Source organism: Zalophus californianus, chromosome 15 (assembly GCF_009762305.2).
Source record: "Zalophus californianus isolate mZalCal1 chromosome 15, mZalCal1.pri.v2, whole genome shotgun sequence".
Classification (NCBI taxonomy): domain Eukaryota; kingdom Metazoa; phylum Chordata; class Mammalia; order Carnivora; family Otariidae; genus Zalophus; species Zalophus californianus.
In genome coordinates, this window is record NC_045609.1 from 53,050,888 (window position 1) to 53,069,625 (window position 18,738).

At 38.3% G+C, this 18,738-nt stretch overlaps 1 protein-coding gene across 3 annotated transcripts in view; it reads left to right on the plus strand.

Annotated features, from left to right (window-relative positions):
• Positions 1 to 7,159, plus strand: part of BTAF1 (B-TFIID TATA-box binding protein associated factor 1) — a 104,425-nt gene extending 97,266 nt beyond the window's left edge. For all 3 annotated transcript variants that reach the window (XM_027596213.2, XM_027596214.2, XM_027596215.1), the window contains 4 exons: positions 1,654 to 1,865; positions 3,305 to 3,464; positions 3,843 to 4,013; positions 5,619 to 7,159. In XM_027596213.2, coding sequence (XP_027452014.1) covers positions 1,654 to 1,865; positions 3,305 to 3,464; positions 3,843 to 4,013; positions 5,619 to 5,762 — 687 coding nt within the window. In that variant the 3' untranslated portion in view covers positions 5,763 to 7,159. The remainder of the gene's footprint in view (positions 1 to 1,653; positions 1,866 to 3,304; positions 3,465 to 3,842; positions 4,014 to 5,618) is intronic.
• The last annotated feature ends 11,579 nt before the right edge of the window (positions 7,160 to 18,738 follow it).

Here is an 18,738-nt window from a genome sequence, read left to right on the forward strand (position 1 = left end):
AATCAAAAACGATTTTTAAAAAGGAATTGATAAGTTGTTGAAAAAAGAAAAAAAAATTTTTAAAAAAGGAGAGAATGTGATCAGGCAGGAGACTAGAACAAAGCCATACACTAGATTTAGGGTATATTTTGGTCTGTTAGAAGAAACTATATCTCAAATTTTTAAAGAAAAAAAAAGGGTTAAATACAATGAAGGGATAGAATATGACTGTAGAAATGAAAATTAAAAAATTTTAAAAAGGTATTGATAAGATGGTTGAAAAAGAAGAAAAATTTAAAAAAAAAAGGAAAATTAAAAAATTAACTTTGAAAGACTAAAGAATCATGGGGAAAAAGCCATGAATTCTCTGTGCTGTATTCCCCTTCGCTGGAGTTTTGCAGTTCTCATTGATCAGTAACCTTGGCCTTGGCTGGCTGTTCTTGCTGATCTTCTGGGGGAGGGGCCTGTTGCAGTGATTCTCAGATGTCTTTACCTGAAGCGGAATTGCTCCACCCTAGCCAGGGGCCAGACTAAGTGATCTGCTTGGGTTTGCTCTCAGTAGCTTTTGTTCCCTGCAAGCTTTCCGTACAGCTTTGGAGGATGAGAGTGAAAATGGTGGCCTCCCAATCTCTGCCCCCGGAGGAGCCGAGAACTCGGGGCCCCACTCCTCAGTGCGCCCTCAGAGAAAAGCAGTCAGTCACTCCCATCACACTCGTGATCACCTGGCCTGTGACCGAGCATTTCTATCTCTGGCACACGACCCCGTTTGGAGTCTCCAAACCCAGCAGATTTCCTGCGGTGTGCTCCCGTGCTGCTCCTACCTGGGGGAGGAAGGGGGGTCTCCCCGGATCTGCCGCTTGTTGGGTCCCTGCTGGGAGAGCAGTGGCCCGACTGCTGCGGATCATGGTTTATGGCAACCCCGAGCTGAGAGCCCGCTCCTTGGCTCCGTCTTTGCAGCTGGCTTCCCCGCTCCGACACTTGGGATTTCTGCCACACTCAGGCACCCCCAGTCCTTCTGTGATCCCAAGGGTCCTGAGACCACACTGTCCCAGTGAGGGATCCACACCTCCGCTTAGCCACTAGAGTGACGTCCCTCAGCAGAGCAGACTTCTGAAAGTTCCGATTTTGTGCTCAGCTGCTCTATCACTTGCTGGCAGCTGGCTGACGGAGGCTTCCTCCCCCCACGGTCTATTTTCCTAAATATCGCCTTGGATGCTTTTTTTTTTCTTCGAGCTCCTGTTGAGTTCACAGGTGTTCAGAATGGTTTGATAACCATCTAGCTAAATTCCTGGGACCAGACGAAATTTAGGTCTTCTACTCCTCCACTATCTTGCTCCTCCCCCTGACTGTGTTCTTTTATAACTTTTCATGAACCGTTTTGCCTGAAGGATCTTCATTTTCAGTAAACGTTTATTGAGACTCTAGTGAGCCTCATGTAACTCAGGACAGGGGAAAAGGGCCTGAAGAGGTGATTAGGAAATTCTAAGCCTGAACACCTCAAAAACTAGTTCAAGAGGCTGCAGGGTAACAGATTATCACAGCCCAGAGTGTTGATCTGCTTCCCAGGTGACAGATAAGCTTAACCTTTTCTTACCACAAGGAGAAGTATTTGTCACAGTGAGATTGGTTGCCACTTTATTGAACACCTGTATAACACTTGATTCTTTTTTCAAGTTGCTGTTGGACTGTGGTTTGGGAAATGGCAGCACTTCAGAGAGTGGCACAGAGTCTGTTGTGGCCCAGCACAGGATACTGATCTTCTGTCAGCTTAAAAGCATGCTTGATATAGTGGAACATGATCTTCTCAAACCTCACTTACCCTCTGTCACTTATCTGAGATTAGATGGCAGCATACCTCCTGGTCAGAGGCATTCCATTGTTTCACGGTAAGTGCCTTCTAAAACTCTTAGAAAGCAAGCTATAGTCAGTTATTACTTACATAGAAGTTTGCCTCATGAAACATTTTCTTTGGCTAAATATCTGCACATGTGTTATTATTGTATAATTCAACCCAACTAAACCCATTTTAAAATATAGAACTCCAGAAATACAATTGAATAGTTTTAGTTAAAAAAAAGGGCATGACAATATTAGGAAGGCACTCTGAAGGGCATGGAAGAAATTTAAGGCATCAACAAAAGATAGAGGCAGTGCACCCATTTATCAAAAGTAATATCTATAAGGACAGTGATAATATCCTTGTAGAGCTGTTTTAACAATGTAATGCGCATAAAGTACAAAAGCCCATCGTTTGATTCACAGTGAGAATGTAATAAATGGTAGCTTGGTAATGATGTTAGTTTTTCTTTTTTTGTAGAAGCTCTTAGATGTCAGAACTTCTATCAGTATCTTCTAGGATTAGCACACTCATAGCAACCAGCTCATCCTCTAATTTTCCTGATGGATCTAGCCTTTCCCCCAACTCTTCTGTCTCCACATGTTAAAGGTTCATAGTTGGGTTTTGTCTTCATTAGTGTTTAATTACATTTTTGCAAATTAGTCTTAATCTGGCATCCTAAAATATAACCCAGTTGACTTATTGTGAAATTTCTGAAGTGTTCTAGAATACATTCCTTTTATTACTGAAAATGTATGCATATTAAAAGGTTTCATCTCAAGTGGTTACAGAAATGTCCACATCATTTTTTTTTTTTTTTTAAATGAACATTTTGTTGTTTTTTGTTTTTTTTTTTTAAAGATTTATTTATTTATTTATTTGAAAGCGAGAGAGAGAGAAAGAGAGAGAGAGCACATGAGACGGGGGAGGGTCAGAGGGAGAAGCAGACTCCCCGCTGAGCAGGGAGCCCGATGCGGGACTCGATCCCGGGACTCCGGGATCATGACCTGAGCCGAAGGCAGTTGCTTAACCAACTGAGCCACCCAGGCGCCCATTTTTTTTTTTTTTTAAAGTAAGCTCTATGTCCAGTGTGAGGCTTGAACTTACAACCCTGAGATCAAGAGTCACATGCTCTACTGACTTCCCCAGCCAGGCACCCCCATATCACAGTTTTTTTTTTAAGATTATTTGAGAGAGTGAGTGAGCCTGCAAATGAGAAGAGGGGCAGAGGGGGAGAGGGATTTCAAGTAGACTCCTGCTGAGTGTGGAGCACAACGTGGGGCTTGATCTCATGACCCTGAGATCATGACCTGAGCCAAAACGAAGAGTTGGATGCTTAACCAACTGAACCACCCAGGCACCTCCCCCCCATCATAGATTTTTAAAGCAGTGTTCTCATTTGTTCTCTTTAATTTTTATTAAACAGTCCAGTTTGTTATGGAAACCTTAGAAATGTACTAAATTTTTTTTTAATATCTATACTTTTAGGTTTAACAATGATCCATCCATAGATGTTCTTTTACTTACAACTCATGTTGGCGGCCTGGGGCTTAACTTAACAGGCGCTGACACAGTAGTATTTGTGGAACACGACTGGAATCCTATGCGTGATCTACAAGCCATGGACCGGGCCCATCGCATTGGGCAGGTAAAAAGTCATCACTCACAGGTGTTAATTTGTACCCTGACAAAATACTCACCCAGAAAAGCCAGGAAGCCTTGGCTTAAGTTCCTTCTGTGATGCCAAGTGTTGTGACCTTAGGCAAGTCACCCAATCTGTGGCACCACTTCCTCGTGCATTAAATAAGGTACTTGGGCTAAGGAAACCTTGGACACTGTCCCTTCCTAATACTTGATTCTCTGCAAAATAAAATTTTAAGCTCATGAAGCCAGATAAATAAAGAAAATCCAATCCTAATTAGATAGTAATTAAGTACTTAGTTCTAGTATGCAAGCCCCCTGACTTGGTAAACCTCAAAGCTTATCAGTTTGTGCTACAGTTGTTTAACTTCTTTTTGTCATTCAGAAACGTGTGGTTAACGTGTACCGATTGATCACCAGAGGAACGTTGGAAGAGAAAATAATGGGTTTGCAGAAATTCAAGATGAACATAGCAAATACTGTTATTAGCCAAGAGAATTCTAGTTTGCAGAGTATGGGGACAGATCAACTTCTTGATCTGTTTACTCTCGATAAGGTAAAGAACTTACACAATTTGCTGTATCTTTAATATGTTCACAGACTTCCCTGGACTGAAAGTATTAAAGTAAGCCGCAAAAGGCATTCATTTTAGTATTAACTAGGCAACCCTTTGAGGGAATTTTTGATGTCCAGATAAAACTCTTAAATTTTGACTTTGTTTTTAGTGCCTTACCTTGAGGTTTCTTAGCCGTTTCCTGCTAAAACACAGCTATCACTGGACTCAACTAGACCTGGGTCTGTGTTTCTTGCCCTGCCTCCTATTAACTGGTGACCTTTGGCAAATTAACTTGTCTGCTCAGAGACTTCTCTGCCGTTGGGAGGATAAAAATGCTGGTATCACTGCATGGTTGTAAAGATAGAATGAAATCGTATATGTAAGCACTTAGAAAAGGTACCTAGTATAGATTCTCAGTAAATAGTAGCCAGTATTGTTATTTTGGATGATGGAACTAATACATCAGATAACAGTCCATAATCAAAGGATGCAACAGCTTAGAAATATTGGTGTAATAATGTAAAACCAGTAGGGTTGGAGTTAAAGTCCTGCATAGGTTCAGAAAAATCCACTGCACAATTGTGGTACGAAATGGCCTTATATAATTAAACTAGCTCTAATAACAGAATTGTAATGTCCAAATAGAAAGTAGTTCCATTGTACTGTGTGTGTGTTAAGCCCACATTTAGAATATTAGATCTGGTGCTGGGTGCTGCATTTTTAAACAGTAATTAATAAGGAAGTCCCCAAGAAATGGCCCAGATGGAGGAAGGTTCTTCAGTCATGTCATGTAAGTAAGGTTGAATAAGATACATGTAATTTACAGAAAAGAAGGCTCAAAGAAACCTGGATTGCTATTTTCAAATAGCTTTTATTCTGTTTGAAAGAATATTGGTGACTTTTAGGAAGCAGAACAGTGCTCAGGAGATGTTCAAGGAAGCAAAAACTCAATTGCCATAAAGGACCTTATTGTGACAATTGGCAAAATTTGGATATGGACTATATAGCAGTATTAAGTTTCCTTAATTTGATTATACTTTGATTATGTAAGAGAACATCCTTGTTCTTAAGAATACAGCTGATTCCTGTCTAGGGATAAAAAGGTATAATATCTACTTTTTTTTTTAAGATTTTATTAGAGGGAGAGAGAATGAGCAGGGGGAGGAGCAGAGCGACAAGCAGACTCCCCTCTGAGCAGGGAGCCCAATGTGGGGCTTGATCCCAGGACCCTGGGATCATGACCCAAGCCTAAGGCAGACACCTAACGACTGAGTCACCCAGGTGCCCCAATCTACAACTTCTTAACTCTCAAATGGTTTGAGAGAAAAGCTGATAATTTATATATCTAATATACACAATTAATGATGAGTTCTTTGTAATGTTCTTAAAATTCTTCCTAAATAAAAAGCTCAAAGTTATAAAACTGTTAGGATTGTGGGAAAATAGAATTAGGTTATCTTACGAGATCACAAACTTGCGCATCGCTTGAAGTGTTTAACTGTTAAATGAGTGCAGTTTTAGAAACAAGTGTGATATTTTAAAGGAGAATATTATTTCTTAAGTTCATAATCTTTCATTTTTATCTTTCTGCCAATTTTTCTTAAGGATGGCAAAGCAGAAAAAGCTGATACTTCTACTTCCGGAAAAGCGAGTATGAAATCAATTCTTGAAAACCTGAGTGATCTTTGGGATCAAGAGCAATATGATTCAGAGTACAGCCTGGAAAATTTTATGCATTCTCTCAAGTAACTATCAAATATTGTAAATGCAATTGCTGCTAGTTCAGTTACATTTCTGCTGATATTCAGCAAATTTCAAAGTTTATGGTGAACTTTTAGCTCAATGTGTAAATAGATCTGAAGAATATTCAGCATAACGCTGGTTCTTGTTTCACTGGGGGGAACAAGTTATTCTCAAATATTTGCACTGTATTAAATTTAAATGTTAATGTGAAATGGTTTAAATTTTACATGCTGAATAGCTGCAGAGCAGAGGAACCAAACCAGGTTTACATGTGCTACCATGAGGTGTTCTTACTGGAACGAGCCTCCTATCTTTACATAGTCACTTTGTACAGGATAGTATCCATGAGTACTTTGGTGTTCATGTACATTTTTTTCTTTTAAATAGAACTTGCTTTTATAAATGATTAAAAATAGGGTTTTTGTATAAAAGCCTTAATGAGCCATAATTTTAAGAATAATGACTATGATATTGGTCACTCTTAGAACATGAAAATCTTCGACAATGAATTGAACCTGGCCGTTGGTAGAAACCTTTATATATTTAATGCAGATGCATAGTGTTTTTCAAATCTTTAACATCATTTTGTCAACTTTTAAAATATATCAATTATTCTAAATACAGGTAATGGTCTATTTAAGGCTATCATAACATCCTATTAATAGGGTGTTTTTTTAATTTATCTAATGGCTAGGATATAGCCAGATTCAGAGAACATATGTACTCAATAGGTTTCAATCATATATATAATATATTTTTTGTAACTATGAACATATACAGTTTTCCAGAAGTAGATTTTACACTGTTTAGAATTTCAAAACCTATGGTGAAAAGACTGTTTATTGTAGTAATGCATGACTGAAGCATAAAAGGGAGAAATAATTCCTTTATATACACAAACATACATAAATACACATATCTATATGCACAGACATACCTATCCTGCATCCTACAAGGTGCTTGGTAATTGGCACTAAAATCATGTAGTTATACTGGGCAGCAATAATTGGGCATGAAGCTGATTAGTGTTAGAAAAGTAAGCTTAATGGTGAGGGTGGGTATATGTATATAGATATGCATGTATGTGTATGTATATAATTTTATAAATTTCACACATAAATTAATACATGCCTGTGTGCATATATATGTATGGGATATATTTGTATATACATGTACAGGTAATAAACATCCCCAAGGTTTGTGGCTGGCCATACACATAGGCATTGGTTTAAAAACCATCAGACCTCAGCTGTAAAATAACTTTTTTGTTTAAAAATAAAGTTATACTGTTCTGCAGCATTTAGACATCGACATTTGTCACGTTTCAGTAGCTTTGACAACCATACTGTAACATTAAACCTAGCATTCCACAGAGAATAAAAAATAAGATTGAAACTATAAAATATATGCAACTGTGTGTTATTTGTAGGAAGTATCACTAGAAAAAGGAAAAGACTAAAATTATTAGTTCAGATATAAAGGTTCTAAAAAAGCTCAACACCTTTTTTTCTTACTAACTGGTGATTTCTTCACTGTTTAGTATTTATATTCAGATTATAGAAGACCAAAAAGAAACTCTTATCTAGAACATCCATCGTAATAGCACTGGGTAGCTGAACCAGTAGACCTGAGTTAAATTTTTATTTGCCATTTACATAAGTCAGCTATTTAACGTAGCTCATAATAACTGATATTTTCTAAGAATATGTAGGCAACAATATATAAAAGAAATAGGAAGCGGCAGAAGAATTCACATCATAAAAGTTAAAGGTCTTTTTCTAATTTGAAAGGTCAGGTAGTTAGGTAGTTTAAATTTTGAGTAAAATATTTCTAGTAGCAAGCATAGACAGGAAAATGATTGCCTCTCAGTGGAAAAAGACGGGTTGGAGGTCAGAGGAAAACTTAGTATGGCCTTTTGAGTTGTATAGAATTAAATCACACATTCCAGCTTTCCAAATTAAACAAACTGACCCATTTAGAGTCACAGTAGTATAGCTTAGGAATAAAGAATACACAGGGAAAACTGAGTAGTATATGATATTAAAGATATTTATAGTTAATTTTGTGGATGTGATAAGGATAGGGTAGTTAACTTTTAAAAAGTGTGCATGTGGGAAACAAAAGCATAGAGAATGTTGATAATATTTTAAGCTGAGTAATGGGTTCATGGATAGCCATTGTTTATTTTTAACTTTTTGAAATTTTCCATAATAGTCAGCAGTAGTATTTCCTATATGAAAATCTTACATTTTTAGCACTAAAGAAACATTAAAATTTGGGGTTCTGGGTATAATTTTTCTTACATGTATATATCCACAAATATTTGTCCAAAAACTAGTCTTTCAACAAGAGCTTATTATAATGGTAACAAGGGTAAAAGTCTCTGATGTTGGGACCGATTGAAACAGTACTGTATAGCTTTATTGCTTCTGGGTGGTTATATAAGCTTATTCAAAAGTAAACACTTTTTTTTAAAGATTTTATTTATTTGACAGAGACAGCGAGAGAGGGAACACAAGCAGGGGGAGTGGGAGAGGGAGAAGCAGGCTTCCCGCAGAGCAGGGAGCCCGATGCGGGGCTCGATCCCAGGGCCCTGGGATCATGACCTGAGCCGAAGGCAGACGCTTAACGACTGAGCCACCCAGGCACCCCAGAAGTAAACAATTTTAATAAGACTTTATGAACTATATAAAACAGAGGCAAAACTACTTTTACCCACAGGAAAGAGTAGTTACAGGCAGGGTAACTATAAGAGTGTAAGATAAATTATAGAAAAGCAGCTAGTGTGGCATTGTACATGTTAGAAATAACTTAATCCCAATACAATCTTATACCTTCTGCTTAAAGGTGGACCTCAGTTTCTCAGAATACATACTGGCATTGGTGGAATCTAAAGTGAAATGGATTGCAGAAACATCTGTTATCAAGTGCCAGAGTACTCACTGTGAATCTATAAAGCAAAAACTTGAGTTTTGCCACTTAATAGAAAATGTTTGCTATTCACACAAATCAGTATCAGTCACCATCTCTAAGATGACAAAAATTGCCTCCTACTTCAAGACAATTCCTGCCAGTGTGTGGTAGATTCCCTCAAACCAGGGAAGTTCTATTGAAAAATGTAGGGGTTGAGATTCTATGTAGGGACAAGAGACTTGCTTTCAGGCTTTAGCAAAAAATGGAGCTATAACTTAATTCGCTTTATAAAGCCTCATAGAGCTCATGTATTCAAATGGGACTCGCACAAATTGTCCATCAGCCCGGAAACACAGTATATGAGAAATCAGAGTCCTAGGCTTGTACCCGACACAGGTAAGTTTAAGGTCTGGGTTTATGCTAAGTGTATACTGTAGGAACCACAAATCAAGATAATAATACAAAATTGTCCTTTAGGGACAGTTTCAGATTAGGGTCCCATTGGACTCCCATAGGGGGAAAGATTCTAAGATTAAGCTTACAAAATCTACAGGAGGCAGTGAACTACCAGGAAGAAAAGTCAGGAGATGCAAATAGAATTAGTTCTTAACCGCAAATAGAATAATCTCAACAACCACTCCCTCTGTCTCTCCCCCTGCTCATTCTCTCTGTCTCAAGTGAATAAATAAAATCCTTAAAAAAAAAAAAAGGCACATTTCAGGAAGATCCATAAATGAATACTAGAATTGAAAATCTGATCGTTATTAATGCAGATTTGACACAAGAGAGACTTTGAATTGGGAGACTGATCTTACAAAATCACCTACAATGGGATATAGAGATGAATTAATAGAAACTATGAAAGAGCAGGCAAAAATCCTGGGAGGTGGAATGAAAGCATATTACACTAAATAGGAGGTCCAGAAGGAAAGGGAGATTATGGGACAAGAGACAAGTCACCTTTGACCTATATCTATTTCTTGCACATCCCTGTATCCAATCCCTCAGCAAGTTGTATCATCTCTAGCTCTAAGATAAATTCCAAATCTGTTCACCTTTCTCCATTACTACTCCTATGGTTCCCATCATCTTAACTCTCTTGAACTACTGTTTTCTAGCTGGTCTTCCCTGCTTGCCAAATCCTCCAGTAGCTTCCTCTAACACACTGAATGTGAACTCCTTATCACAGTCTACAGGAGTGACAGGTTCTGGCCCCTGCCTCTCTTTGATTTTCTCTAAATCATATCCCACCATATTTACCCCAGTCAAGTCAATCTGTCCTCCTGCCTGTACCTCAGCATAAAACCAATGTGCTTCCATCTTGGTTTGGTTCTTACACAGCAGTGGTATTTGGGAAGATATAGAAGACTAAAAAAGGAGGAAATCTGGGAAAGAAGAAGGGTTAGGAAGAATTGTCTTTTGGTCGTTAAATTTGAGATTTCTATTACATATCAAGGTAGAGATGATGAGTAGAGCATAGGTTATAGGAATTTAGAGCTCAAAAGAAAGGTCAAGACCAGAAACAAATTTGGAAAATAATATTTGAGACTGAGTAAGATCTGGGGGTTTGTTTATATAATGAAATATTATACAGCATTGAAAAATCAATGTGTAAGAAAACATGGATAAATTTCTAAAACAAGGGTGAATGATAAAATGTGTAGTTTGCATCCGTTTATATAAAGACTAAAAACAGGCAAAAATGAAACATTGGGGAAATACGAATCACTATGTGGTTATCTCACATTTGAGAAATAGAAAATTAAATGGCAGTCATCTGCACATCATTTATTCGTCATTTTCTACTCTGTGCCAAATGCAGTGGGAGAAGCTCAAAGACCAGTGAGGAGGGAGGATACCAAGGTCAACATCTGGTACAGTTATATTAATTTCAGAGAAAGTACTCTTCAAGGCAAATGGTATTATTTGTAATAAAAGAGTATCTCATAATGATGCAATCCAGTTAACCTGTTATAACAATTCCAAATTGATACACACCTCAAAATCTATGATGCAGAAATAGACAAAACTACAAAAAAGAAATGGACAACTCGAAGGTCACAGTGAGAGATTTTAACACACCTCTTTCAGTAGAGCAAGCAGACCAGGAAAAAAAAAAGGCAGCAGGATATAGATAATTTTGACACAGTTAACAAACATGATTTAATTGACATATATATATAGAGAGAGATATCCAACAACTCCAGAATACATTGCTTTGGAGGCTTCTGTGGAATATTTGCCAAACTGATCATATGCTGAACCATAATGCAAGTCCTGGCAAATTTCAAGAAATCTTACTTTGTGTCTACTTCCTCCAAGAGAGTGTAGTATTGGCATAAAGACAGGTCAAAGATATACTTGAGGTCCTACCCAGTGCAGTAAGGCCATAGAAGGAAAGCACAGAGATTAGAAAATAAAACTTTCTACTTATAATGACTGTCTAGATTGTATAAGATTCCAAGAATCTACAAAAACCTACTAGAAATGAGTTTAGCAAGTTCGCAGGATACAAGGTCAATATACAAAAAGTTGTATGTCTATATACTAACAAAAAATTGGAAATTGAAAATATTAAACATACTGTATATAATAGCACCAAATTAGATGAAACAGGTATAAGTCTTAAAAAAATCTGTTTTAGGGACACCTGGTGGCTCAGTCAGTTAAGTGGCTGCCTTCAGCTCAGGTCATGATCCTAGGGTCCTAGGATCGAGCCCCACGTCCAGCTCCCTGCTCAGCAAAGAGCCTGCTTCTCCCTCTCCCTCGGCCTACCACTCTGCCTACTTGTGCTAACTATCTGTCAAATAAATAAAATCTTTAAAAAACAAAACCTGAAAACTACAAAATGCTGATGAAAGAAATCAAAAAGACCTTGAAAAATGTAATGGATTGAAAACTCACAAGATTTCAGTTCTCCCCAGACTGATCTGTAGACACAAGACAATTCCAATAAAAATTCCAGCAGGATATTTTGTAGAAGTCAATAAACAGATTCTAAAATTTATATGGAAAGGCAAAAGACCCAGAGTAATAAAAAACAATAAAGCAATAGTTGGAAGATTCACACTGTTAGATTTTAAAGCTTATAAACAGGTAGTAATCAAGAGTGTAGTATTGGCATTAAAGATAGATCAATGAACAACAGAATTGATTGCCTACAAATATACTCACACTTTCTATAGTCGATTTTCTACAAATGTGCTAAGGCGAAACAATAGAGAAAGGATAATCTTTTCAAAATGTGGGTAATTCATATGCTTAAAAAAAGAAAACCCAACAAGTCCAGACATACCTTATACCTCATGCAAGATCTAATTGAGAATTAATCATGGATGTGCATTGATAAAACTAACTTTTAGAAAGAGGAAACAATTTCTGTGATGTTGCACTGGGCAAAAGATTTCTTTGAATACCAAAACATCCATAGAGAAAAAATTATAAATCATACTTTTTTAAAAAATAAGAGTTTCCACTATTTGAAAGATACTTTAAAAAGAATGAAGAGCCAGGGAGAACATATTTCCAAATCACATCTGATAAAAGGCTTCTATCTTGAATATATCAAAAATATTATAATGAACTCCCAAAACTAAGTAAACAACCCAAGTTTTTTGTTGTTGTTTTAAGTAATCTCTGCACCCAACATGGGGCTCAAACTCAACAACCCCAAGATCAAGAGTTGCATGCTCTTCTGAGCCAGCCACACGCCCCTAAACAACCCAGTTTAAAAACAAAGATTTGAACAGACACATCACCAAAGAAGATCTCTGGAAGGCAAATAAGCATGTGAAAAGATGTGCAACATCTTTTGTTAAAGATGTAGTGTAGTGGTATATCACCACCATTACATACCTATGAGAATAGTTCACAAATTTTAACACAATATAAACTGTTAAAAAAAAAAGATGCAGAGCAACTGGAACTCTCATACACTGCCATTCGGCATGGAAAATGGTACAGCCACTTCATAGTACAGTTTGGCAGTGTCTTATAAACACACACTTACAGATGACCCACTAATCCCATTCTTCAGAATTTACCCAAGTGTAATAAAAACATGTTCAGGGGCTCCTGGGTGGCTCAGTCGTAAAGCGTCTGCCTTCGGCTCAGGTCATGATCCCAGGGTCCCGGGATTGAGTCCCTCATTGGGCTCCTTGCTCAGCAGGGAGCCTGCTTCTCCCTCTGCCTGCCGCTCTCCCTGCTTGTGCTCTCTCTGACAAAATCTTTAAAAAATTAAATAAAAGTGAAAGAGATACAAAGACTTTCTCAGACAAAAACTGAGGGAATTTGTCACCAGTAGACCTGCCTTGCATGGAGTATTGAAAGAAATTCTTCAGGGAGGAAGAAAATGGTACAAGTCAGAAACTCTGATCTATATAAAGGACAAACATGAAAAGGAATAAATGAAGGTAAAATAACACCTTTAACTTTTTTTGTGCTTAACTGATCTAATAGAAAACTGTTCAAAATAATACTAACAATACAAAAACTAATTCAAAGGGCTATATGCTTCCCTATGTTTATTGCAGCATTATTTACAGTAGCCAAACTATGGAAGTAGCCCAAGTGTCCATCAATAGATGAATGGATAAAGATGATGTGGTATATATACACAATGGAATATTACTCAGACATAAAAATAATAAAATCTTGCCATTTGCAATGACGTGGATGGAGCTAGAGACTATAATGCTAAGCGAAATAAGAGGGGAGGGGGGTAGGGGGATGGGTTAGCCTGGTGATGGGTATTGAGGAGGGCATGTTCTGGATGGAGCACTGGGTGTTATGAACAAACAATGAATCATGGAACACTGCACCAAAAACTAATGATGTAATATATGGTGATTAACATAACAATAAAAAGAAATAAGTCAGAGAAAAACAAATACCATATGATAATCACTCATATGTGGAATTTATAGAAAAAATAACTAAAGGGGGGACAAAAGAGAGACAAACCAAGAAATAGATTTTTTTTTAAAGATTTTATTTATTTGACAGAGACAGCAAGAGAGGGAACACAAGCAGAGGGGAGTGGGAGAGGGAGAAGCAGGCTTCCTGCTGAGCAAGAAGCCTGCTGCGGGACCCAATCCCAGGACCCTGGGATCATGACCTGAGCCGAAGGCAGACACCTAACCGACTGAGCCACCCAGGCGCCCTGAAAGCAGGATCTTGAAGAGATACTTGGCACACCTATTTTCATAGCAGCATTATTCACAATACCCAAGAGGTAGAAGCAACCAAAGTGCACCAATGGATGAATGGATAAACAAAATGTGGTACAGACCAACAATGAAATATTACCTTTAAAAAGGAAGGAAATTCTGACATATGTTACAACATGGATGAACTTTGAGGATACTACCCTAAGTGAAATAAGCTAGTCATAAAAAGACAAATACACCTTGTGATTCCATTTAAATGAAGTATTTAGAGTAAAGTAAGTAAATTCACAGAAACAAGGAGGAGGATAGTTGCCAAGGCCTGAGGAGGAGGAAGTGGGGAGTTGTTGCTTAATGGATATAGAGTTTCAGTTTTGAAGGATTAAAAACGTCCTGGAGATCCATTGCACGACAATAAATATACTTAACACGACTGAACTGTATACTTAGAAATGGTTAAGACGGTAAAGTTTGTGTTACGTGGCTTTTTTTTTAACAATTAACAATTAAAATTTTTCTTTAAAGAGATGAAGGGATGGCTGGGTGATTTAGTCCACTCTTGGTTTCAGCTCAGGCCATGATCTCATGGGTCATGAGACTGAGCCCCACGTTGGGGATCCATGCTCAAGGGGAGTCTGCTTGAAGACTCTCTCTCTGCCCCTCCCCCCACTTGCACTCTTTCTCTCTCAAATAAATAAGTCTTTAAAAAAAAAAAGTAAGAGATGAAGATATACCATGCTAACATAAATCAAAAAACTGCAGGGTAGTGAGAGGCGGGGCTGGAGCCTGGATGCAGGGGTGGGAAGACTGGACTCCTGGGCTGAATGAGGAACAAATTTGGAGTTCACCCTCTGGTTTAGATGGTGACTGAGTTCTTGGCATGGTTGGAGATTAAGGAGCATCTTTCAACTGACATGATTGTAAAAAAAAAATTTTTTTTTAAAGATCTTATTCATTTGAGACAGAGAGAGCATGAGCAGGGGGAGAGGTAGAGGGGAGAGGGAGAAGCAGACTCCCTGCCAAGCAAGGAGCCTGATGCGGGGCTTGATCCCAGGACCCCGAGATCATGACCTGAGCCGAAGGCAGACACATAACCATCTGAGCCACCTGGGCGCCCTGTAAAAATTTTTTTTCAAAGATAAAAAATGAAGCTTCTAGGGTGCCCGGGTGGCTCATGTGGTTAAGCATCTGCCTTCGGCTCAGGTCATGATCCCAGGGTCCTGGGATCGAGCCCCGCATCCAGCTCCCTCCTTGGCAGGGAGCCTGCTTCTCCCTCTCCCTCTGCTTCTCCCCACTGTCATGCTGTCAAATGAATAAATAAAATCTTTAAAAAAAAAAAAAAACCTTCTCTACTCCAAAGCTGCTCACCAGAATCCCCACTGTCAACAAGAGAAAGCTGCAGTAGTTATACTAATTTTAGACAAAGCCGACTTCACAACAAGGAATATTATCAGGGATAAAAAGGGGCATTACATAATGATAAAAGGATCAATTGTCCAAGAAGACATAACAATAACAGTTCTTAAGATGTGCCTAAAACAGAGCATCCAAATATGTGAGGCAAAAACTGATGGAACCGCATGGAGATATAGACAAATCCACTATCATAGTTGGAGGCATCAATACATCTCTATTGGTAATTGACAGATCCAGCAGGCAAAAAGCCAGAAAGGATATAGAGGTGGGGGCGCCTAGCTGGGTCAGTCAGTAGAGCATGTGATTTTTTTTTTTAAGATTTTATTTATTCATGAGAGACAGAGAGAGAGGAAGAGAGGCAGAGGGAGAAGCAGGCTCCCAAGGAGCAGGGAGCCCGATGCGGGACTCGATCCCAGGACCCTGGGATCATGACCTGAGCTGGACGCTTAACCATCTGAGCCACCCAGGCGCCCTAGAGCATGTGATTCTTGATCTCAGGGTATCCCATGTTGGAGGTAGAGATTATTTAAAAATAAAATCATTAAAAAAAGAAAAAAGAAAGGATATAGAAGAACAGAACAATACCCAACAGCAGAATATACATTATTTCTCAAGCTGACATGGAACACTGACCACAATAGGCCACATTCTGGTCCATAACACATTCCTCAATATAACTCAACAGAAATCATTCAAAGTATGCTGTCAGACCACAGTGAGATTTAACTGGAAATTAACATAAAAATGCTGGAAAATCCCAAAGTATTTGGAGATTGACAACACATTGAGAGGGAGGCAGAAAGGCAGAGGAAGAGAGAGAGAATCCCAAGCAGGCTCCATGCACAGCATGGAGCCTGATGTGGGGCTTGATCTCCCACAAGCCTGAGATCATGACCTGAGCCAAAATCAAGAGTCAGATGCTCAACTGACTGAGCCACCCAGGCACCCCAAGATGTTTATTTAAGTAATTTCTACACCCAATATGGGACTCAAATTCATGACCCTGATATCAAGGGTCACATACTCGACTGAGCCTGCAAGGCACCCCCGAACAACACATTTTTAAATAACCATGGGTCAAAGAAGAAATCAAGAAAAATTAAAATATATTTTTTTGAAGACTTTATTTATTTTTTGACAGCGAGAGAGGGAACACAAGCAGGGGGAGTGGGAGAGGGAGAAGCAGGCTCCCCACTGAGCAGGGAGCCGGATGCAGGGCTAGATCCCAGGACCCTGGGAACATGACCTGAGCTGAAGGCAGACGCCTAACAACTGAGCCACCCAGGGGCCCCTAAAATAATATTTTGAATTACATGAAAATACAACATCAATTTGTGGGATGCAATGAAAGCAGCACATAGAGGGGAAATTTATAGCATTGAATGTGTACATTAGAAATGAAGAAAGATTTCAAACCAAAACCTAAGCTTCCACTTAAGTAAACTATAGAAAGAAGAGTAATATTAAAAAAGAGGAGTAATACAAACCTAATGCAAGCAGAAAAATAAAAATTTGAGTAAAAAAATCAGTGACACTGAAAACAGGAAAGTGATAGAGAAAAAAATCAATGAAACAAAACCTGTTGGTTCTTTGAAAAGATCAATAAAATTGATAAAACTTTGTCTAGCTAGAAAAAAACAGAAAAAGAGAAAACATGAATTACTAATACTAGAACTGAAGGAGAGGCCGTAGAGGCCACCACTACTGAGCCCATGGACGTTAAAAGGGTAATAAAGGATTGTGAACAACTCCATCCCCACAGATTTGATAATTTACATGAAACATCAATTCTTTGAAAAGTATAATCCACCAAAACTCACACAAGGAGAAATATACTCTGAATAGGCATATATATATTAAAGAAATTGAATCAATCATTAATAAGTTTCCAAAACAGAAAGCACCAGACCCAGATGGTTTCACTGATGAATTCTACCAAACACTGAAGGATAAAATAATACTGATACTCTACAATGTCTTTTAGAAAATAAAAGCAGAATGAACACATCCCAACTCATTCTACAAGGAGAGCATTATGCTCATAGCAGCCCAGATGAAGATATTACAAGAAAGGAGGGGCACCTGGGTGGCTCAGTCAGTTAAGCCTCTAACTCTTGATTTTGGCTCAGGTCATGATCTCAGGGTCATGAGATCGAGCCCCAAGATAGAGGCCCGCATGGGGCTCAGTGCAGAGTCTGCTTATCCCTCTCTCTCTCTCAAATAAATAAAATCTTTACAAAAGATATTACAAGAAAGGAAAACTACAGATCAGTATCTCTCATGAAGACAGATGCAAAAATCCTCAAAATATTAGCAAATTGAATCTAACAATGTATATATATAGAATTATACACTATGACCAAGTGGGATTTATTGCAGGCATAAAAGGCTGACTCAGCATTCAAAAATCAATTAATATAATCCATTACGTCAACAGGCTAAAGAAGAAAAATCATGACTAATAGATGTAGAAAAAGCATTTGATACAACCCAATACCCATACATTATAAAAACTAGCAAATTAGGAATAGAGGGTACAACTTGATAAAGAACAACTGCCAAAAACGTACAGCTAACATCATACTTAATGCTAATCAACTAGATGTTTTCCCCTTAAAACTAGAAACAAGGCAAGGCTATCTGTCCTCTTACCACTGATTCCTATTCAGTATTAACTGGAAGTCAAGCTAATACAATACGAAAAGGACATAAAAGACCTATGGATTAGGAAGGAAGATAAACTATCTTCATTCACAGATGACATAGGCTTGTCTGTAGACAATCCCAAAGAATCAACAAACAAAAAAACCCTTCTGGAGGTGATTATAGCGAGGTTGTAGGATATAGGGCTAAAAAGTTCATTGCTTTTGTATACACCAGCATTAGCACCCCCAAAATGAAATGCTTAGGTATAAATCTAAAAAGCATGTGTAGGGGTGCCCGGGTGGCTCATTTGGTTGGTTGTCTGCCTTCAGCTCAGGTCATGATCTCCGGGTTGTCAGACTGAGACCCGTGTCGGGCTCCGTGCTCAGCGCAGAGTCGGCTTGGGATTGTTTCTCTCTGCGCCGCTCCCCGCCCCCCCGCCCCTCACCTTGCTTGCACACACGTGTGCACACACATGCACTTCTAAAATAAGTAAATAAATCTTTAAAAAAATAGGCATGTGATTAAAAAAAGTCTAATTAGAAAATGGGCAAAAAGACATTTCACTGAAGATGATATAGAGATGACAAATATGCATATGCACATGAAGAGATGTTCAACATTATTAGCCATTAGGGAAATGCAAACTAAAAGCACAATGGGATATTATTGCACACCTAACAGAATGGCTAAACTAAAAAGTAGTGACAAAACCAAATGCTGGAGAAGATACAGACTAACTGGATCACTTATACATTTTGGTCAATATGTAAAAAGGTACACCCACTCTAGAAAACAATTTGGTAGTTTCCTTAAAAACTAAACATGAGGGGCACCTGGGTGGC